The following is a 22,835-nucleotide window of genomic DNA, read 5'->3' as shown; positions in this document are numbered from 1 at the left end:
CCAAAAGCCTAAAAGATTCTGTCACATCAATCAACGAACACAACAGTAGAATTTACTGAGAAGAAAAAATTATTAGGCCTTTTCAAAGCTGACATTTTCACTTGTCAATAGTAGAAAAACCACAGGATAAACCGAATTAAACAAAGGCTTAACGAGTAATTAAATGAATTTATTTGACATAGTGCACAAAAGGAAAGTTGAAGAAAAATCGTTATTTTAAGGAGGTAGTGATGCCATGAGCTGTACAGAATTATTCGTCTGATGCAGTCTAGACACTGGTGGTGATGATGAAGGGGTGAAGAACAAAGCTAAAGATCTGGATGGATGTGATGTGGAGCGAGACTTCTGATGAGCTCAGTGGAAGGACCAACTGGGAAGACTGGTTCAGATGGACACAGAAGTGAACGAGGTAGAGGAGAGTTGCATCATTCAGACATGGAGCTGACAGCAGCAGAGATAGGAACAGTTTTGTGGTAAAATCTGATTGGTTTAACTGAAAGAGTGAACACCCAGTCAGATGACTGAGTTGGAAGCAGGAAGAGGAAAAGAGAGACAATAAATAAGTAGAGTAGGCATGAAAACAATGCTTACAGAGTTAACTATTCAAACCAAAGAGTTGCAGTCATTTTTTATTGAATTATGAATCAAGCCAGTGTAAAGCATATTCATTACTGTGCTAAAATTAAGAAAATAAAACAATATGAAACGAGTGGATTTGTATTGAGAACAGGTGCAATATTGACCCTGTGTAAAACTCTTGTATTTTCTCTGATGAAACATCATTCATGTAATAAGGACACAATAACAAAAAAAAATGAGTCCATAGACTCATAGATGAATCCTGTACAGAAACATCATGGAGGTTCACAAAAAAATGAGGAAGAAAAATCCGTGTGCAGAGAGCGCATGCGTATCTCTTTTTTTACCTCATACAGACACAAAGTATGGGAAACGAAACTTAAATTTTGTTGTTGAGAAAGACAGAGAGGAGGCTCTCTTGCTCCGGATAAGGGAGGGGCCGACTCCTCTCCAAAGCCTCATAGCAGTGAAGCCACACGATACTGCCGGTAATGTTTATCAGGTCTCACAGGTTCCATTAACATGGAGGACGTCGGCCAGATTACAATCTTCATGAAGATCGGCCTAATTGACGGTAATTTTTAATACTACTAATATTTTGGTTGCTGTTATCAAGTCATAATCATCACACTGGTATTATTATTATTGTTATCATTATTATCATTATTATTAGTAGTAGTAGTAGTAATTATTGTAGTAGGAGTAGTCCGACTAGTAGTAGCAATATGGTCAAACTACTGAACTTGACTGACTATTGAGAACATGGGTTTATAATTTTATATTGCATCAGCCAGCGATAAATGGTTGAATTTGGAACGTCTTGATTTTTGAGTTGTCTTACATATATTTTACTATACATCCATATAAAAAAAGGTCTGCGTTCAAACCCCACCTTGAACTCACTCAGTCCCTGGTAATTCGAGCCGTGTGAGCCGCTGACTTCTTCATCCTGCGAGCCGGTGTTGCTGCCTTTTCCTGTTGTTACTCCTGTAATTGTAATGAGAAAACGGGCAACTGCGCCATCTAGTGGACATGAGATGCAAGCTGCGCTTAATTGCCATAGAGGACGGGGGGGGGATTCAAAACAAAATACTCTTTCAGAGGCAGTTGTACTAAGCGTAGTGACCTAGGTTACCACAAAATAAAAAAGTGACAACTGAGGCAAAAGAGGGCAGAAAGCGGACTGAAAGGGCGCCGCGTCGAGGTGAGCATCATACCATACCGTACTGCTCAGACAACACGCGCATGACCATGTTGTCAGCAGCTTGTCGCGGGTTGCATTGGAGTTAATCTCCATATCTCATATAACTCATAACTATAACTCAGCTGTTGTCCTGAGGTCTCTGTCTCCCTTTAGGTCAGCTAATTGCTTCACTAAACTAGCATTGGTGAAACTACTATATGTTGCACACTGTATGAAATCCAATTCTAATAAAATTTAGTGTCACTACTGCACTGTTTTTAATAAAAACAAGGGGGCTCGAAAGTTACAATATTATGAAATAATAATCTTTGATCTTTAATAAAAAAACACATTTCCACTGGATTTCTGTTCAGGTTGTCATCGGATATGTCCATAGAAAAGTTTCATGTCATTTTACTGTACTGTTTTTGAGAAAATTAAAGTCAAAGTCAACTCAAATGGAGTTCATATTCATATTTCCTCATAATTGGACTTTAATAACATGAATTCCATAAGAGGTTATAGTAAACATTCACGTATTCTTGTTCATGATGACCTTGACTATGTGCATGTCAAATGTCATGTGATTTTACTTTACAGGTTTTGAAAAAAATGTATGGGAAATCAGCTCAAACGACATTATGCTATTCATATTTGAACCTTAATTTCAGGTATTTCTTTAGAGATTAAAGTAAATGTTCCCTAGTTTTTTGGTCATGATGACCTTTACTACTAAGATTTTGTGAAAATTAAAGGCAAAGTCAGCTAAAACTACATTTTGATATTCATATTTTCCCCATATTTGAACTTTTATAAAACAAAATCCTTAAGAGGTTATAAGAAACTGATTCCTGGTAAGGGTGACCCCGATTGTGTGCATGTCAAATTTCATGGGATTTTACTGTACAGTTTTTGAGAAGATTTGAGGGAAAATAAACTCAAATTATCAAAATAAAATTCATAATTTCCTCATATTTTAACTGCATGATACAATACAAAGTCATGTATATTTTGATTTTAGGGATCAAGATTTTCCCATTGTTCATGAGAAGAATAAAATGGAAGGGATGAATTAATGTAACACTTTAAATGCATTATTAAGTCCCTACATTTTGCCATTAAAAGATTATCTTGTGACTGCTCAGTGGCTATTTAGACTAATATTTAATAAAATTTCACGCCATGGCATGCACCAAAGTTCATAGTGTTCTCATTCAATATTTTGGGAGAAGAATTATGCTTAATTAATGCAAATATAACGTGTTTACTTATGACATATTGCGTTGGTCTTTTTTATAACATAATGTGACATAATCATCACGTATTGGTTTTTTTTTTATTAATGGGGAAAAGGTGGCGTGTTTGTTTGTTATGAAGTTCAATTGCAGTATTTTTGGTCAAATACTGTACAGTAAAATCACATTTAATTTGACATGGACATAGTCGGGGTGATAAAGAAAAATAATCTAGTGAAAGTTTACTATAACCTCTTATGGAATTCCTTTAATTGAGGATCACATATGAGGAAATTAGGAATATGAATGCCATTTGAGCTGACTTTGCCTTTAATTTTTTCAAATGCTGTTCAGTAAAATTACATGAAATAGGACCTGAACAGAAATCCAGTGAAAATTTTAGGAAATGTTTTAATTATAGATCAAAGATCATTATTTTCATATATTATACAACTTAATTAAATTATTGCTTAATATAGGTCTATCTCTGTGCTTTAGGGGCAATCCAAGCACCCGTACTATAACACCACGAACAGACTCTTGATTCTTGTAGATCAAGTAACCATAGCAACAATCTCACTTTGTGCCCTACCTGGACCTTGAATTTTAATGCCAGACACCTCAAACGATTCATCCGCTAAACAAACACAAAGTGGTGCCAAAATATTTGCCAATAACATGAATTACTTCCCAGTAAGCACTTTTGAACCACTTTTGAACCACTTTTGAACCACTTTTGAACCACTTTTGAACGTCTTTTAACCATAAACGTCTTTTAAATGTCTTTTGAAAAAATGAAAAATGCTCACAGTAAAATATGTATCGATTTAAATACGTAGTCATAGTGACACATCAACAGTTTCAAATTAAAGGACAGAAGAGACCAGGTGACACAGGCAACAATTAATTTGTATTTATTAAGCAACAACTGAAATATAATGTTCTTTAAATACAACTACAATGAAAAATGATAATACATGATTGTCCACAGTGCAAACAATAACAACACCTCCCTTTCCTTCTTAAATTTTCGTTGTCAAATCCACCCAGGGGCCGGTTTCAGATGGTCTGCCATATTTAAGGTTCACATTTGTAAATAAGACCAGTATTAAAAAGAAATATTTACTTTTGAACCAGTTTTGAACGTCTTTCCACTGTGACCATATTCATTTTATAAACGTCTTTTCAACTGAAAAATGCTCACTGCTCACTGGGATATGACACACTATTATACTGTACACTGTTTATATGTTGTTGTATGCCAAACAACAATGTTTTGACCCTCTACTTGTTTGTACATCACTTTGTTTTACTCACTTCCTCCCCATTTAACCAGTAGTTCGAGAACCTATAAAGTATGTGGTTAGCGTTAAGACTCACGTTTATTCCGTCAGCTCGTTCAATTCACTCTGCAAGGCTGGTGTGGAGTCTACAGACCGGGTCTACCTTCAAAGTAGTAGAAGCAGTCCGAGCCAAAGTTCCTGTGCATGTATGTTCTGGCAGTAAGCACACACTTCGTCTACAGATAGTATATAGTTCCATATTTATGACATTTTTATATGAAACATTAAATGCGTTCAAAAAACGTCTTCGTGTAGATCACTTTTTGCCTACCAGTATAAGATGACTTTGGAGCAATAAATTCACAGTTATATCGTCTCTCTTGCAGCCTTCAACTGAACTAATCATCCCCATTTTCAAACAAATTGGTGTTTTGTGACACGTTGATGTTGTAACCGCATTTGAGCCGGTTGAAAAGGTCACCCAGTTTCTCATCTAGAAATCAACGTTGAAATCCCGGTTGGTGCTCACTGGGTTACTCAATTGAATATATTGACCCCATTTCTCATCATGCTGTCTTCTCTACTGTTTTCTTTTTCAGACTCATTGAAGCAAAGTCGGACATTTATCAGACTCTGGCCTTCAGTTTAGTCAAAGACAAGTTGATCCAGCTTTGTTCTGTCCCTTAGTAAGTGCCTTAGTTAATCAGACTTGTAACTGAATCTGGGTCTATTGAGACTAGCTGCAACCAAAATACTACAATCTGCAGTTTTGAATCCAGGTGCTGACTTCAGCATTATGAAAGTACCACAATGTCAGCTAGTGAAACCAAACTTGCTCCTCTGTCATCAACACATGACCTCAAAATTGCATGCACTTGGTGCTCTATCAAGGAGAAAGAAGTTACGTATACGTTAAAATCTGTTCTCCACCAGTGTGCACGCAATCTCCTGTTCTGCAGAGCCAAAGGAGGCAGCAAATGGAGGCCAGTCTCTAGGCGGCCCAAGTTTCCGAATCCAAGTCAATATCAGAAATGCTGCTTCTTTACGGAGGGCCTCGGATGCACGTTCCACAAGAACCGGTGCACCTTCGCCAGAACTGACGAGGAAGCCGCCGTTTGGACGTTTGAAAAGCGCCAAAGGTTAGACCATGTGCTCCTCTGCAATCTCATAGCTCAGTCTGAGAGAGGATCTGATCTGCTTGATAACTCTGAACCACTGGGCGACCTCTTGCCAATTCTGGGTTTAAAGACTGTGTGTGATCAGTGTTCTGTGAAGGAGAAGGAAATAACATACACAGTTCAGTCAGTCAGTCACAAGTGCAGTAGAAATCTGCTTTTAGCCAAAGACGGAGACTCTAATCAGTGGAGGCCTGTCTCTGAGCGGCCTACATGTGGACAGTTTGGTCGGAATGTTCTCTACCAAGTGTGTCAATTCTACGTCGAGGGCTCTGGATGTACACGACACGGACAGGGATGCACTTATGCCAGGAGTTATGAAGAAGCTGCGGTATGGAACTACGTTAGAGAAAGGGACATTGACCAAGACGAGTTAATCAGACGAGTTACTGAGTCTGAGCTTATTAAGTTGACACCAGAAACTGCAGCTGAAAGCATTCGCCAGCAGTGTTTAGGCGAATTCTTGGAGTTCTGCAAGGAATGCTTTCAGGATCGCCCACAAAAACTGACAGCCAAAAGGTGGAATTCCACCTGCTCAGCAGATGCAGCGCACACCTGGGACCCAGTCTTAGTTCATCACCTATCAGAGAATAGCCAAAAGCACGTCTACAGCCAGGTGCGCCCTCTTCTCCAGAACTGTCAGTTCACATACTGCAGCCACGTCAGGCAAGGCAAGCCCTGCTGGCATGGGGCCAGCCACTGCCAGTCCGCCCAGAGCGAGGTGGAGATGGCCGTGTGGGAAGCGGAGCACAGCGGTTTCTCCGTGCGGCCACACCTCCTTCAGATGAACCGGCAGGAGCAGACAGAGCACAGGAAGGTCACCATGTACTGCAAGATTTGCTTCCTGATCCTCCCTTCTCCGGAGAGCTTCTACAAGCACTGCTGCTCTTTGGAGCATGCCCAGTTACTCTCTGAGGACACCATCACCAGGTGGAGGGGACGACAACCCCCACACAACCACCGATCTGAGTTTTGGCTGTGTGAGAGGTAAACAACTCACTTTTACATGTTTGACAACCACTCAGTCGATTCTTGTACCACTATGGGGGGAAATGTTACCTCACTCAGAACTTAACCCAGCTGTTTTTACCAAAAATGCCTCACCTATTTCTGTTCTATTGAAGAATAAGGCTCGTAATGCTCTGAAGGAAAAGTCCGTAATGCTCTGTGTTTTTGTCATCAAATCGCATGAAAAGGCTACCCCCAACATTGCGTTAGTCTCTCATTACTCACCAGTCTGTTTGTGCTCTAAGTCCATTCATTCTGAACAAAGACATACTTTCATATCTGAGAAATTTCCTACAACAGGCTGAGCACTGGAGTTTTTTTTTCACATACAGATCTCAAACAGGAGGGAGTAGTGCATTTGTTGGGGACTATTTTCAGCAACGGATTAATCTACATTTGTAGTGAAAACAGAAGTAGTATAATCTTAATGAGTATATATCTTCTGAGGAACGTTAAGATGTATTTTTATTTATTTATTTTTATTTACCATTCCAAAGTGGTAGTTTTGTATTGTTTTGTTATAATTGCCCTTTCATCCTAGACCACAAACGTGCGAGTACGGCAACAACTGCCCTAAAGCTCACTCTGTGGAAGAGCTGCAGGAGTGGTTGATGCGTGCTGCAGAGGAGAAGGAGATCAGAGACAACATGGGAGCCCAGGGTCTCATGTGCTACAATGAAAGGCTCCTGGAGGAATACAAAACCAGCAGTAACGAAGTACACATTGTGAGTACGAGGCTCTAATCTGTTTTTCTGGCATACACAGTTTTTCCCGAGGTCAAAGCTAACTTTATCACTCCCCTTGAGAGAAGAAAAAAACTGTAGGGCTGTCAGGCCTGAAAAGACATGTACAAAGAAGACAATACTAAAAAACATTTGCACATCAGAAATAAAAGAGAAAAAAAATGGGGATATAACAAGAGCAGGTGAAAAAAGTACACAGGTCATATAGTACCCAGCTTGTCGCTGATGCTTTTGTGATTTTTCTTCATTTCATAAACTACAGTAGAGATAAGGATGCCTGACTGAATTAGGACCTTAAGCATTGTGAGTACATATTAGCCTACCAGAGACACTAATCTCTGGGTGTAGGATAGAGGGATAGGATATTCTATATACGCGCTGTGTGATAATGTTAAATAGTCTCTAGCACTTATAAATGTGTCCCAGTTTATTTACTGTTGGAGTTTATGTGAATGACATTAGCTGATAGGTAAACATGGACTCGAGTTGTTGTTGCATAGCAATGCAATTCTGTAGAAACGGTCTATGGTATTTATATATATATACAGTATATATATATAAAGATATAGATAGAGAACAATATAGATATAGTACAATATATATTTTCTGCTTCCCAGAGACTTGCAACACTGTAGAATTTTACCTTTAAATCTCTTATCATCACATTTAGCAATAGGACAACATTTCTACCCCAAATTGTCTCAGGTCCAAAGATATCAAAAGCTAGATATCATTTAGGCGTAAACAATTATTCATAGAAGTTTGTGACTTCTAACAAAGAGTTGGTTAGTTGACAAGTTTTTTTTACATTACTAACTGACAGTTTACTCATTTCGTCAAAGCAGTTAATCACAGTATTTTAATTCACTATTCAACAGATATCTGAACAAGTTGACGATGTCAGCATCTCTTGTGATGAAAAATTAACTGTGGAGTGTGAACAAATCAATGCAACACTGCAGTGGAACTTCCAAGTTGAAACAGAGGTAAGATTCTTACGACAAGGCTTGGTTACATTTCTTGTGACAAATGCCAAAGGGCATGCCAGAAATCATAAATGAAGACAGAATCTTCTTTTTATTATATACAGTATGAGCAAAAAGAAAAATAATCTGTCTAAACCTTAAGTAAAAGTCTCCTAGAGAATGATGTAAGCTTTTGCGAGTCTTTTTTCACAAAGCTATGACAGATTTATAATTGAAATAGGAAAAATCAAGGTAATAAACTAAAATGACATTTGGTTTTGTTGGTCCTCAGTTATCTTTGTGTTTTGAGTTGAGGTGGGAATGAGCCCAATCTGGAAACACTGATTGAACTGCATGTTTTTTCCTTCTAATGTTCTGACGTACTGCTCTGATTATTCACCATGAAACTTACAATACCTAACCTTCATTGATCAATCACTGTGGTTGTGATTAAGGAAAAAAGAGGATAGGGAGGCGAAGGTCCTCCTGCATTCAAGGGCAGAATCTGTAGGCAATCACGTTTGCGCTGTACAAAGTACAACCACATTGAATTTTAGGACTCGCTGAGGGGTGTGATTTAAACAGACGTCTATGCAGATTACACATTACTAAACACCACAAAAATAGAGTTTAAGCGTAAAAGAAATCACGTCTCACTGTATCAGTGTGGATTGATACATTTTATAAAGTATCTGTTGACGATACGTCAAGTGACAGATGTCAAAAATGCTTCTGAAAAGGCTTTTATTGGGGTTTCGCCCTAACGGGTGTCAGCTAGGTCAACAGAGAATACAGTCAGGCAGAAATGGTTGATTTGTCAAATGTCTATTTCTTTCATGGCCTGGTAATGTTATGGTATGCTCATTTTACTCTTTTCCATGTGTACAGAGACAACTGGTGCACGTGGCACTGCTGAAGCAGGAACCGGGAGCTTCATTCACCCTTGGTGACCTCAGTTCTGTGCCCTGCATCTACTCCTCAGGTAAAGTCTTTGTCAGTGAAGACATGACCTACGACATTACCGTGTCCTTCACATCCATCAACCCTGGCCTGTATGAACAGTGGCTGGTGCTAGATTTTGACATGAGGCCAGTGCTGTTGAAGAAACTCAGAGTAAGAGTAGGCCAGCTGTCACTTGATGACGTTGAGCAACCACCTGTGGATCGCAGAGCCACCTTTCAAAGTGCCGAGCGTTGGCATCGAGAGAACAGGTTCATCATCCCGTGTACGTCCAGGACAGAAGAACAGGAGGAGCTGTTAAAGGAGTACAAGCCTCCTCAGATTAGCTTCCAGTATAAATCCTCCAACACCAGCCAAACACCTCTGAATAATGAGAACTACAAAGAAAGAATGCACCACTTCCTGTACAATGAGGAGCGGGCAGAGGACCAGATTGTTTCAAGGTAATATTCGTTTTCCTTTTATGATGTTTAGACTTTGCATATAGGTACAAAATCTAAGGCTTTCTTTTCTTATTTATTTAAGACTAAATGTGTGTGGAGAAATGACAACATTGGACACGCTGAGCAGAACAAAGTTTGGCATGGTGAAGGCTCCTCTGGGAGAACTGTTCTGTGCTGTCACGATTCCCTGTAATCTCACACCGGACACCCCTGAGGGACTGGCACTAAATCGAAGCATCCAGTCTGCCCTGATAGCCCCCATATCTTCAAGTGGATCAAACTCCAAGGTCTATGAAGCAGTCATTCTGCGAGACAAAACAAGCGAGAACAAAATGTATTTGCAGCTGTCTAAAAAATGTTGCTCGGATCTTGCTCTCAAAAGCAATGAATCGTATCAAATGGAGGTGCAGTTTCAGCTGAATCGCCACAGCTTCTGCGCTATGCACAAGACCGTAGACCTCCTTCCCGATACAAAAAGAGTGCTACCAGACCTTGAAAGCTGTGCAGTTCCTGTGAATAACATCCACTATGAGAAGCTGAATGCAAGACAGCGTTCAGCGATTGCCTTCATCACAGGCCATTCCAACGGCCAAAAATGTGTGGCACCGCTCCTCATCTATGGACCGTTTGGAACTGGGAAAACATTCACCCTTGCTACAGCAGCCAGAGAGCTTTGTAAGCAGCCTCACAACAAAGTGCTCATTTGCACCCACACCAACAGGTAATATATATTTTTGAAAATGGGATTACTGAAATATTGATTGATTAATTCAAATGGAAATGTTTTTTGTTACTTTCAAATGCTCTTTGCTCTAAGCGTGGGGTGGACAAACTAAGGACTGTGCGCAAACTGCTGCCTTTTCTGCCTGTTCTGTTTTTTTACATTATTAGGCTTACAGACTTACAGATTTATATCTTACATTGCATCGTATACTTTTTAGTTGTCTAAGAACAGAAAACAATCTTTGTCAATTTCTGCCTGTTCTAACTTTTCATTTACAGATGTAACACATAACATAATATTTCAACTGGGCAGCTAGGCCATGCACTGCATTTGAGTTTAAAAGTATTGAATTTATTTCAATTAAATTTAAAAGTAGCAGATACAGAAATACGTAGGCCCAGCAATAAACTGCTGTAATTGGAACAGTTTACACGTAAAACTGTTAAGAACTGTTGTGTAGTTATTTTGATAGAAAATGGAAACATTGCTTTTCTTGCAGTGTATCTGGTTGGAAACTTCACATAGCAACACCAAGTCTGTCCTTGACATTTTTGTTTCCTTTCAGTTCTGCAGATCTGTACGTCAGAGATCACTTACACCCATTCATTGACCAGAAAAATAATGGGATGAGGCCAATTCGAATAAAAGCAAACAGTAAGAATGCTATGTTTGCCACGGATGAGATCACTTGGAAATACTGTTTGCTTTCTGAAGATGGACGGTTTTTTCTACCACCTACAAAAGCTGCCTTAGATTGCCACAAAATAGTCATAACCACCACGACAATGGCGAGACATTTTCATGACCTAAAGCTCCCAGATGGATATTTCACCCACATACTTATTGATGAAGCCTCTCAGATGCTGGAATGTGAAGCCTTGATGGCCCTTGGCCTTGCTGGGCCAAACACCAGAGTTGTTTTGGCTGGGGATCACATGCAAATGGGACCCAAGCTTTTCTCAGTTGATGATCATCACCGTTCAAATCACACACTCCTTAATCGCTTGTTCCACTACTATCAAGGCCAAAAGTGCGAGGCAGCCCAGAACAGTAGAATCATTTTCAGTGAAAACTACCGCTCAACCAAAGAAATTGTGGAGTTTGTGTCCACCCATTTCTACGTTGGTAAGAATGATGTTATCAAAGCCACTGGAGATGTTCCAGCTCCTGAAGATGGCCATGCCCTAAAGTTTCACCATGTCCGGGGAGAGTGTCTCTTGGACACTGGGTCCATGTCTTGGTATAACAAAGACGAAGTTGGCAAAGTGGTGGAAGCAGTAAAGGAGATTCTCAAACAATGGCCAATGAGCTGGGGGACCATGGACAAAAGCTCAATCTGCATCCTATCAGAGGGATTTCAGGTAAACCAAAACAAAAATATGAGTTACATCAATGATACAGTGAAGATTTTAATGTCATGTTTTAATGGTCAGAGTTTTAATGGTTTAAACATCCCAATTGTTTCTTCCGATTATTAGGTTCGGCAAATTAGGACAACACTTTCAAGAAGAGGCCTTGCTGAAGTTCATGTTGAGAATCTTGCAAATGTGCAAGGTAGTTTCAATTTAATTTAGAGACCTTCTGGATGATAATCCTATTATGCTATTCATGAAAAATGGCTAAACAGCACACCTGTCTGACTATTTCAAGAGGCTTTTTTGTATTTTAAATAAGAATTAGCTCTTAATGACTTGCCTGGTTAAATAATAATTATATTATAAGGTGTATGAAAATAAATACATAAATTTAAAAAATAATTTACTAGACTTTTTTACTTGTTTAATCACCTAATGATGGGGCGGCTGTGGCACATGAGGTAGAGCGCTTGTCCCGTAACCACAAGGTTGGTGGTTCAAACCCCTCTACCGGCAACATGCCGAGGTGTCCTTGAGCGAGACACCTAACCCCAAGTTGCTCCCCGGGCGCTTCATTGCAGCCCACTGCTCCTCCGGGATGGGTTAAATGCAGAGAAATAATTTCCCCATTGTGGGACTAATAAAGGATTGATTATTATTATTATTATTATTATTATTACTAATGCGAGTTGTCTTCATGTGTTGACAGGCAAACAGTTCAGGGCAGTCATAATGACAGCTGTGCAAACACGTGACAGCCTTAAAACATCTCACCTGCCTGGTCTGGAGCTGTTCAATGATGCCCGTGTGTTAAACACTGCAATGACCAGGGCTCAGTCCCACTTGGTTGTGGTGGGAGATGCTGCCGCCCTCTGTTGTTTTGGGAAATGCTCAGGGGTCTGGAAGAGCTACATAGACCACTGCATCAGCAACAACAGTGTTGCACCACAGCATTTCACCAGACATTTCTTTGAAAAAGATGTCATGGAAACTGCAAGGTTTCAAAAGTCTGAAAAGGTGGAAGAGAGCGACACTCTCAACGATGCAATTCTTCAAGAGTTGAAAGATGAATACGATCAACTGAAAACAGATTATAGTTCAGAAGAAGACCGACTGAATTTGAAAGACTTTGACAACCACATGGCAAGATCATCACACAAAATCCATGATGTTGATACAGACCTTTTGGAGTTGTGTCAAAAACAACCAGAGGGGTACATACTAGGAAGGTTTGTCAAGGAGACATTAACCAGAGGTTACGTCGTACCATTTCATAATCCCGCCAGACGTATCAGCATCAAGGGAAGGCAAAACCTGGGTAAGGTCTTCACTGGGGATGAAGTGGTCGTACAAACAGAAAGAGTGGTCAGCATCACCAAGGAAGCTGAATCGTCCCGTGTACTTGTGTGCCTGCTTGAGGATGAGGATCACAGCAAATCGAGACAGAATTTGGACGACAAATTTATCAAAAGGTTGATGATACCCATTACAAAATCTGCACCCAAAGTATGCATTCTGATCAGCAAGAAAAGACGTCACTTCCTTCCAATATGGGAGCAGATAAGTGGAGTGTGGACACCCGCGTCATATGAACGTCTTGATGAAGACTTCAAACAAAAAAATGTATTTGTGGTGCAAGTGATTGGCTGGAAAGAAAATTGCACTTATCCATTGGGGAATGTCATAGATATTCTTCCGATTGGAAGTTCTTTTTCTGCTGGACTACAGATCCTGAATGAAGAATACAAAGTTGCACCCAATACATGTAAATCAGACGAGGTACTCTCCTCCAAAGATGAAGACGGGACACACAGACAGGTCATGAGTGACGCAATCACTTTCACTGTTGATCCAGAAGATGCAAAAGACTTGGATGACGCCATCAGTGTCAGGGAAACTGGAGACCATGAGTATGAGTTGGGAGTCCATATTGCAGACGTGGCAAGCTTTGTGAGTCCAAGTGGTGAATTGGATGAGGTTGCAAAACAACGTGGAGCTACGTATTACGGCTGTAGAGAAGATCCCGTGCATTTGTTTCCCAAAGACTGCACTAAACACTTCAGTCTTCTCCCAGATAAAGGTCGCAGGGTGGTTTCACTAATGTTCAAAGTAAACAAGACAACAAATGAGATTATCGGAAAGCCCAAATTCCAGCTGTCATGGATCATGTCTAACCGGAAGTTGTCTTATGAAAAGGCAGGGGACATGATCACCGAGAGATATAGAGATGGACCTAAATTTGACTCTGTAGAAGACTGTGTGACAGTGGCTTATTGTTTCGCAATGGCCCAGAGGAAGATTAGACTTGTGGATTGGGCTTACTCTCAACCAGATGATGATCGATTGCCCGGAAAGCGCAAAGCCAATCTGATGATTAACGAACTGAGTGTGTTATTCAATACACTTGCATCTGAGGCTTTGATTGGTTCAGAGAAAACCATGTCTTGCACACCCCTTCGCTGTCAAGCAGAACCAGATCCTGAAAAAATTGAAGAATTCAAGATGAAATGCGGAGGATTAATATCACTATCTTTTCATGTGCAGCACAGAGTTGCCCACGACGAACAAGCACCAAACTGTGAAAACTTTCGCATACTAACAGGAGTGTGGGAAGATATCCAGGCAGCTGCCAGATCAGATGATATAGACAGTATGGTGGACCTGATTGCTGCAGATGACATCCACCCTCTGCTCCAGCCAGTCATTGATCAGTTCAGGAGGTGCCTTGGTAAAGCTGAAGTCCTCTGTTCCAACTCCTCTTGCAAAGCAAAGGTTGGTCATTATTCTTTGAACGTAAAATCCTACACCCAAGCATCCTCACCAATACGACGGTACATGGACATCATCTTGCAGAGACTTTTGCACTCCATCATATGCAACAGGGCTGTCCAATACACTACCTCCGAGATTATGACTATGTGCGGTCAATTTGAGGAGAAGATCAAGGCTGCTAAGGCATATGAACAAAAGGCTGAGCAGTTCCGCTATGCAGTGAGTATGAAAAAACAAAGTGCTTCAAAGTTAGCCTTCGTTGTTAGTCTCAACAGAGACTGTTTGGCAGTGGCATTTCCTTTTAACAAGAATGTATTTGCGGACAGTGTATCGGTTATGTACAAAGGCTTACAATTGTGCGATCAACCAGTTTTTGATGAGGCAAACGACTCCGTCACTCTCACATGGAAAAGACGGATCTACGCAGTTCACAACATGCAAATCCACCAAGAGATGAAAACGCCAGGCTGTAATCCCTGTGTTGAGCTTCCACTGACAGTATGGAAGGCCACTATTGAAGCAGTTGACACAAAAAACTGGGATCATGCAAAGTCTCTCATAATGGCGGCTAATACAAAGCGACTGGAAAAACTAAATGTCCTGCCACAATCAGCTGTGGTGCCTTATTCTATGACTAACTCATGTACCAACGAGAAGCAAGAGGAACAGAAGAAGCATGAGGTTTCCATCAACCTCCAGGTACAGAGAGGCGACACCCTTCAGATCCAAATGACAACAGAGATAAAAAGAGGTTATCACATGCCTGCTGTTCAGTTGGTGCACATTAAACCAAAGTTTGAGATTTGTGTGCACCATGTCCACAGCCCCATCACATGCTTCTCCAGATCTGCAGACGATCCTTCGAAGATTTCTTATAGTGACCCCAGGGAGTACGTACGGATCTGGAAACCTATGTGTGAGATGGAATCTGCTTCCAGTGCAGTGGATGAAAGTGACAGCATAGTCATCGAGGACCTGGTGGTAAACTTCTCTCCAGAGCAGGAAGGCACACTAAGCGGTAGCTTCTTCTTACCTGCGGAATGGATCAAGGAATGGGCCATTGAATGCAACCTGTCAAAGTGCTTACTGTGCATACGGAAAAGAGGTTTGAAGTTGACTTCAACCCTGGATCATTCCGCATTGGTGGACCCCAGAGGGTTCACATGGGTGGCCCACGGCTTCACAATAAAAGTAGAAGCACAGAAAAAGCCTCCAAATAAAGGAAGTACAGTGGAGTTCCATGTCAATCACCTGCCGATGGAGAACATTCCTGATTGTGTCTATCAGACAAACACTTGTTTCACAGTGGAAATAATCCCAAAGCTCCTGCCTGACATGTAAGTACAACTGTAATTCACTTTAACCTTACTAGTGTCACATTGCTAAATTTGTTATTTGTTTCATTCTTTCTGACTCTGATTTTTCTTGCATTGACATTGAGATTATACGTTGTTAGATGTTTCTTTTTCTGCTTCAGATCAAGCTGTTGACATGCACTTCCTTTTTTTTGTAGCCGCAAAGAATATGCTGTGAAGAACGTTCCAATTGCATGTGAACTTGTCCAGAGCATAGCACTTGGGAAACACATTCCAAGAGAGGGTATGTCTATTAGTCAGCAGTAGACAGTTGCACAGACTTTAACTACTTGTATCAATGTGAGTCACACATAAGATCGAATACACATAACCCACATTGTTCATTCCTACTGTGTAGTGTGTTTTAAGTTTGATTCGATTGCTTTTTGTTTTGCGTGCAAAAAACTGTTTGTCATTTTGTCTTTGCAGTTGAACCAAGGTGGCACAGCTCGAAGAGAAAGTTACCAGATGGACTGCCAGAGTTTAATGCCAGTCAGCGTCATGCTGTGGAGAAAGCTCTAAATACCAACTTTACACTCATTCAGGGACCACCTGGTAAGAGCTGGGACTTATATTCACCCTGATGCTTCATATTTTCTGCAAAGGCTAACACCATTTTCCCCATTTGTCTCTTAGGGACTGGAAAGACAGTGGTAGGTGTTTACATAGTCTTCTGTTTCTTTGAGCTGAACTCTATGAACCCGAGGAAATTGGTTGACCCAGAAGATGAGAACAAGAAGCAAGTCATTCTCTACTGCGGCCCATCCAACAAGTCTGTTGATGTTGTTGCAGGCAAGTTACTTTGTTTCTCTGCTTACATTTCTGCATAATTTCTTTCCTTTGCTATAACCCATGTTTTACTGTTATAACACAGAGTACTTGTTGAAGTTTGGTGACAGAATACGGCCACTCAGGGTCTACGGCCAACAAGTGGAGATGCTTGATTACCCTCATCCAGACAGCGCTCTTCAGTTTTCCCGGAGGTCACACCGCCAAGAACGTGGCAAACCGAAGCTCAGGTATTATATTCACACTGGTTGATGAGACTCATTTTTTAAATAATGTCATTAATTATTAACCAACACTGGCATATTTTGTATGGTTTTAGGAGCATCACAATGCATCACCGCATGCGACAGGACCAAAACCCTTCTTCAAGTGAAATAAAAGATTTTGATAAACGCATTAAACTTGCCCTTGACAAACAAGGAGCAGAGCTGACTGACGAAGAAGTGAAAGAGTAAGTTTAGATGCACTGCTGGTTTAACACAATATAAAGCTGCATTAAAATGTCACCTATTAGTCAGTAAAGTAGGGTATTCCTAAATACTCACTTTTACTAGTTTTAAAAATTCTCACCTTTGTGTTGGTTTTTGTAGTGTGGAATAAACCGTGTTTTCAGAAGAATTTAAGGATAACTTCTAATTAGTTGGTTTGGCAAATACACCTCTACTTAACGTCCCCTCTTCCATTGATCAGATTTGACATTTTGTTTGGGTAGTTACATTGCACATTATTTCGGCCAATTTTCTGGTCACGTCATGTGCAAACCAAGGAAAACAAAGACGTTACTGGCAGCAGGCTGTCGACCAAAAGTAAACATGTAGGCCACTGATGTCAGTTGTATTTTTCATAACAGCTTTTTGTGGAAGTATGGCAGCTTTTTATGTACAGAGGTGTGGGGGAATGCAGAGTCGCAGCCAGGAGTGAAGTAGATTTCATCCAAAATTGTACAGAATAGTCACCCAATATACTTACAATACAATACAAATACTGTCCTCCCACTCACTACTCCATCGCGTGTTTATATTCACCGATTCATCCCCAGCCAGTACCGAACCATGAAGGATGTTGACATAGAAGGACTTAAAAATCGCATGAATTCAAATAGGACAAAATCTGAGGTCGGGTTTCATAAAGGACAACCACATGTGAAAGGGACCCAAATAAGAATGGAAAAGATCAGATTCCATCTGATTCACATATGCCACTTTCGCCTGCCGTCTTCACAAAGACAATACTTCATTTCTCTTTGTTAGCGCCATTTTAATTATATTTTTTGCATAGCAAAATTCTGTGAAAAAATAGAGAAGACACCAGTAGTTGAGCAATTTTAAGACGTAATGTTCAGCACTAACTATGGGTTGTTTTTTCTCCCTAGATACAAAGATCTTCTCAGTAAAGCTCGGAAGCATGAGCTTGAACAGCATGACATCATACTGTGCACATGTACACAGTCTTCCACCCCGATTTTGACCAAGACAGTCAGTGCACGCCAGATCCTCATTGATGAATGTGGAATGGCCACTGAACCCCAGGCCCTGATTCCATTAGTCTGCAACAAACCAGAAAAGGTGAGCTTTCCATTTCACAATCAGTATCCTGCTCCTGCTTTCCATTAAGACTGTCCTGAAGGCGTCTGTATGCAAACGATGAAGGTTGCTCTCTTTGTGCATTGAGTCATGAATATTGCTCTGAAACGACATTTTTAAAGCATGAGTTTTAATTTCAGAACACCTTTTTATTTTTATTAGCCTAGTCCTTGACAAACATGTAAGGATATTAAAAAGCTGAAGATACCTAGTGTACAGCAGTGCTTCGATCCTGGTCCTCCTCTGATGCAGGGTAAACTAGGGCTTCTCAACCTTATGTAACTTAAGCCCCACCTCTGATTGTTAAAAAAAAGTTCTGGCAGAAAACCTTAAGGCCAGTTTACTATCGCTAAATTAAGTAGCATTTTGTAGTTGGCCGGGTTTAATATTCTGCTTACCCTCACCTTCACTGCCTGCCATTATGAATCTAAATTGAATGTATTCAGGGTCACTTTTTGACTGGTAAAGGGTTGTCTCCCACTCCCATCAGTTTTCATTTCCAAAACCAATCCATTTTATGTCACTGCATCCAATGGAACGTTCACTAGCTAACAGCAGCAAAACACTTTTGTCTCTACCTGATGATGTGTCCTGATTGGCGTGGTGATATTCAAACGTAACTGGTCGTTGAATTTAATATTTGTTTGAATTACTTTTGCTGTATTTAATGTAATCTGTTGATATAATCATTACTGTCCTAGTATCCTGTGTGTACTGGAACTTTGATTTATTTTGGTTTACTGTAGTGATACTATTTCACATTTATGTATTGTAACATCATACAATAGCATTAATTCCAGGTGATAATGGTAACACCTCCAATCATTTCTATAGTCCCACTCTCAGGTCAAAATCTTACCATGATGAATCTCAAAGACTACTGTCCGAATGTCCTTTAAATTTGTGGCAAATATTTTCAACATGGCATGAATCCTTTTGTCTATGATGACCTCCTAATTTGCTCTCTCTAGAGCCACCACCAGATGTGTCCCTTATGGAAGCAAAGTCATGCCCCCCTAAAGCATCAGCCCTTAACAGCCATCTACTCTTCTCTGTCTGACTGGCTACTTTTACATGGGACTGTCTTTGAACTACATGGGTGTGGGGCCCTTGTTGCATCATTACACTAGTTATTTACTCAAATGTCTTACAACATTTCTTTCAGATTGTTTTGATCGGTGACCACAAACAGTTACGACCCATTGTGAAGAACGAGCGTGTGAGGAAGCTTGGGATGGCCAAGTCTCTGTTTGAACGCTTCTATACAATGCACAAGAGCAGGGCACTGATGCTGGACACCCAGTACAGAATGGTGAGAACATTAAATATACACTATTTATACATACAGTATACACTGTGCATTATAACAGTATATTGTATAAACATGAATATATGTACTCACAGTTAATCATTTTAAAATGTAATCAATACCTATAAATTATGTGCCTTTTTTAGCATGAGAGCATATGCAAGTTCCCGTCAAAAGAATATTATGAGGGAAAACTGAAAACTGGGGTGGAGCAGCCGAGCAGCGTCCTGCGTGTTGGTGACAAGACAATGCCAATCGTTTTTGGGGACATCATTGGAGAAACAGTCAGTCTGGTCGTCAACACAGCCAAAGGCAACGAGAACTCTAAGGCAAACAAGGAGGAGAGAGACAAAGTGGTACTATATTGGGCACCCTGTTTTCCTTATTAAACAGTGATATTAAAATATAAGGGTAAGAGTAACTATAGAGTCATTAAAGGTAGGTCAGGTCATGTTGAATACCATCAAGAGTATGCTAGTTTTTAAAAATGATCCAACCCAGTGTTTCCAACCCTTTTACAATAAATGTAGCTAGCAGCATTATCTCCAAACGTTGATAAATCTATCTGGCAACACAGAGCCCGTCCCCTTAGGCCTCCTTCAAAAGCCACTCCCACAAAATTAGCAATATGACATTTTGGAAAAGAAACAGCGATCATGGCTATCATTAGTGCTCACAGCTGTTAAGCAAGCAGCTAGTGGGAGACTCCGGGGACAGGCGATGTGTACGAGCAGAGTGCACAAAGCTAGACAGGCCGGTAGCTGTCCAATCATTACTTTCAGGCTAAATGAAATGATTGGACGGACCTATTTCTATCTGGCAACCACAGATAATCAGATTTTTTCTATAGAGCATTTGATTTATTAATTGCTGTGGTAATGTAAAAAACATATAAAAACAAATATAACAAAAAGTATTTTGAAGAAGATGACCAATTCTTTTTTTAACCTGTTAACCCTTTAACCATAAGCTGTGTTTCCATTCACCTAAGTATACCTTTAGAGAAGCTGTATTAAAACGACAAGGTTCAATAAAACTTTCTCAACTGAGCAGACAGGTTTGTATGCTCTCTTGAGGTGTTTTTTGCCAACATCAAAATAGAGTTCATGAACCAAATAAAAAAATGTCTTTGCTGAATAAATACTGACATAGTGAACACTTAACTCAGCTGACTGATCAGCTGTTTCTGCTGTCAGCTTCTTCTTGGATATTTCCATAACACTTATGTTCATATCCGGACAACATGAAGAATGGTCAATACTAGCTGACATGAGAGAGTAAATGTGGTTTGATGGAGAAGTCAATTTGTTTTGTTTCCAGTTGGTAACCTCTACTTGTTCGACTCGTTTACCGGTGGATTACAGTCATTTGTATCCTACAGCATCAACTTCTGACCAAGCTACACTGTAGCCCAGTTTATTCTCTCCAAACCAGTTAATGGAAATGTTCCTAATTCGCATTACTTTTTTTACAACATATCAAAACTTTGCTTACAATTCGCTAGACAATTGAATGGAAACCCGGCTAATGACATGATTTATTGTTTCTTCATTATTACGATCAGTGGTTTTTGCTTTTGTTCTTTTACAGATTGAAATTGCTGGAAAGCTGGTGACGGCTGCCAAAATTGAGCAGCAAAGCATTGTGATTCTGTCGCCCTATAATGCCCAAGTGTCAGAAATCAAAGATGAGCTGAAGAAGAGGAAAATGGATCAAATCACTGTTACCACAATCACTAAAAGCCAAGGTGATGGGCAGTTTAAAGCAGTGTGTCATACGTTATGACCATAACTCACATTTTAAATTTAAGATCATAATCCATAAAGTAGCAAATAAAGACAATTTAAAAGTAATATTTTAGTTGAGAGAGTCTCACAAAATGGGTACACTTGACAAACATTTCAAGGGGACTGATTTTTTCATGATATAGACAATTTATCTTGAAATGTAAATGACAATCTCTGGACTCAATCTGATATTTTAGTGCTGGTCAGAAGAAACTGAGATCAACTCCATCCTCATGTTTAACGGCTCATCTTGTGACATGCAACATTTTGTCCTCTAGGAAGCGAATGGCGTTACGTCATCTTATCCACAGTGTGCTCTCTGCCAATTAAAGACATAGAGAAAGAACCAGACGGAGCTTGGCTGTCCAAACATCTGGGCTTTGTGGGCGATCCCAACCAGATCAACGTGGGCATCACCAGGGCCAAGGAGGGGCTGTGCATCATCGGTAAGAGACTTATTTCTACGCTTTAAGCTCAAAGCTCCTACGCAGCCCCATAACTCAGATGTTTCTGTCCTCTCAAAGGGAACGAAGAGTTGCTGAGATGCAGCAGAGCTTGGAGGAAGCTCCTGGATCACTACAGTTGTCACAAAGCAGTGACAGCTGCACACAAGATTTCAGTGTATAGTGCCACATAGCTGAACTCATCCATACGTTTTAAGGGACTGGATTTCTACGAGTAGCAGACCAGAAGAACAGAACGCCACAACTTCATTTATTAAACATGTTTATATTATAAGTCTATTATGTCGTAACTTTTTATGTTCTCTTTTTACAATTTTACTGCATATTTGAGGTTTGTGATATTGTATTTGATGTGCTCTGATTTTCCTTGTTATTTAATATAAATAGGAAATACTTTGACTTCTAGATGAACTGTTTTATTGTAAGATGTGCTCATTTAAATTCTAAACGTCGAGGTTCAAAGACTGAATGGTCTTTTTATGCTTGCATTTAAGAAAGTTGTTTAAGAAACGTTTGACATATTGTTTTTTGATACCTTAAAATCTTGTATGTTCAGGGATTAGCTTCAGCTACAGAAATATTAATTAAACATTGTAATTGAATATAACATGTATGATGTGTGATTGACTGAATGAAGGCTGATTTTTGACCAGGACGTTGGTGAGTGCAAGCCAACAGGGATGGGTGGAGCCTAGAGCACACAGATAAAGTTCAGGGATTTATTGACCAGATTAAGGTACAAATCTTTATGGAAACGGGACCAACGAGGGAGGGACAGAGAGGCATAATGTGACATTAACAGAATGAGATGCATGTAAACATTTTATTTGTGAGGCTCCCAAAATGTTTGACTGAGTGGCCTGTGCAAGACCCACAATCTAATGGGACAGTAGGTTTGGACCCAAATGCAGACACAGACAAGTGAAGGGTTTATTTCAGGAATGATAGGTGATGAGAATTATCAGGGTTGAGATGGGTCAGTGGAGACGAGGGTGAGAGGGTGATGGTGAATGACTGATCAGAGCAAGGAAGGTTTGGGAATGAGCTGGTAGACAGGCTGGGGAACTGGAGAGGATGATCCTGGAGGCACAGGGAGAGAGGATGACAAGCAAAAATAATACGA

General features: G+C 40.2%; 1 protein-coding gene across 2 annotated transcripts; it reads left to right on the top strand.

The window, feature by feature from the left end:
* Nucleotides 1-915: 915 nt before the first annotated feature.
* LOC129105301 (helicase with zinc finger domain 2-like) lies at nt 916-22,338 on the top strand. Of its 2 annotated transcripts, none has more exons than XM_054616240.1 (20): nt 916-1,153; nt 4,880-6,442; nt 7,005-7,188; nt 8,085-8,192; nt 9,060-9,574; nt 9,657-10,295; nt 10,864-11,659; nt 11,777-11,852; nt 12,363-15,762; nt 15,939-16,024; nt 16,210-16,335; nt 16,417-16,572; nt 16,655-16,799; nt 16,889-17,020; nt 17,942-18,134; nt 19,318-19,464; nt 19,608-19,817; nt 21,052-21,208; nt 21,527-21,694; nt 21,773-22,338. In XM_054616240.1, exons 2-20 carry the CDS (start codon nt 5,091-5,093, stop codon nt 21,883-21,885), a joined length of 8,703 nt encoding a protein of 2,900 aa, XP_054472215.1. In that variant the 5' UTR covers nt 916-1,153; nt 4,880-5,090; the 3' UTR covers nt 21,886-22,338. The 2 variants fall into 2 exon arrangements, with proteins under 2 accessions (XP_054472215.1, XP_054472216.1); XM_054616241.1 differs by lacking the exon at nt 916-1,153 and having other exon boundaries at nt 4,941-4,966; nt 5,214-6,442.
* The last annotated feature ends 497 nt before the right edge of the window (nt 22,339-22,835 follow it).

The sequence above is a fragment of the Anoplopoma fimbria genome, chromosome 17 (assembly GCF_027596085.1).
Source record: "Anoplopoma fimbria isolate UVic2021 breed Golden Eagle Sablefish chromosome 17, Afim_UVic_2022, whole genome shotgun sequence".
In the NCBI taxonomy this organism is placed as follows: Eukaryota; Metazoa; Chordata; class Actinopteri; order Perciformes; family Anoplopomatidae; genus Anoplopoma; species Anoplopoma fimbria.
Note: the sequence above shows the minus strand (reverse complement) of the source record. Positions and strands in the feature narration are given on the sequence as shown.

Coding starts and splice junctions, on each gene's coding strand:
- LOC129105301 (XM_054616240.1), top strand. CDS start 5,091: ATGTCAGCTAGTGAAACCAAACTTGCTCCTCTGTCATCAACACATGAC. Junction 15,763..15,938: donor CCAAAGCTCCTGCCTGACAT/GTAAGTACAACT, acceptor TTTTTTTTGTAG/CCGCAAAGAATATGCTGTGA. Junction 16,800..16,888: donor CGTGGCAAACCGAAGCTCAG/GTATTATATTCA, acceptor GTATGGTTTTAG/GAGCATCACAATGCATCACC.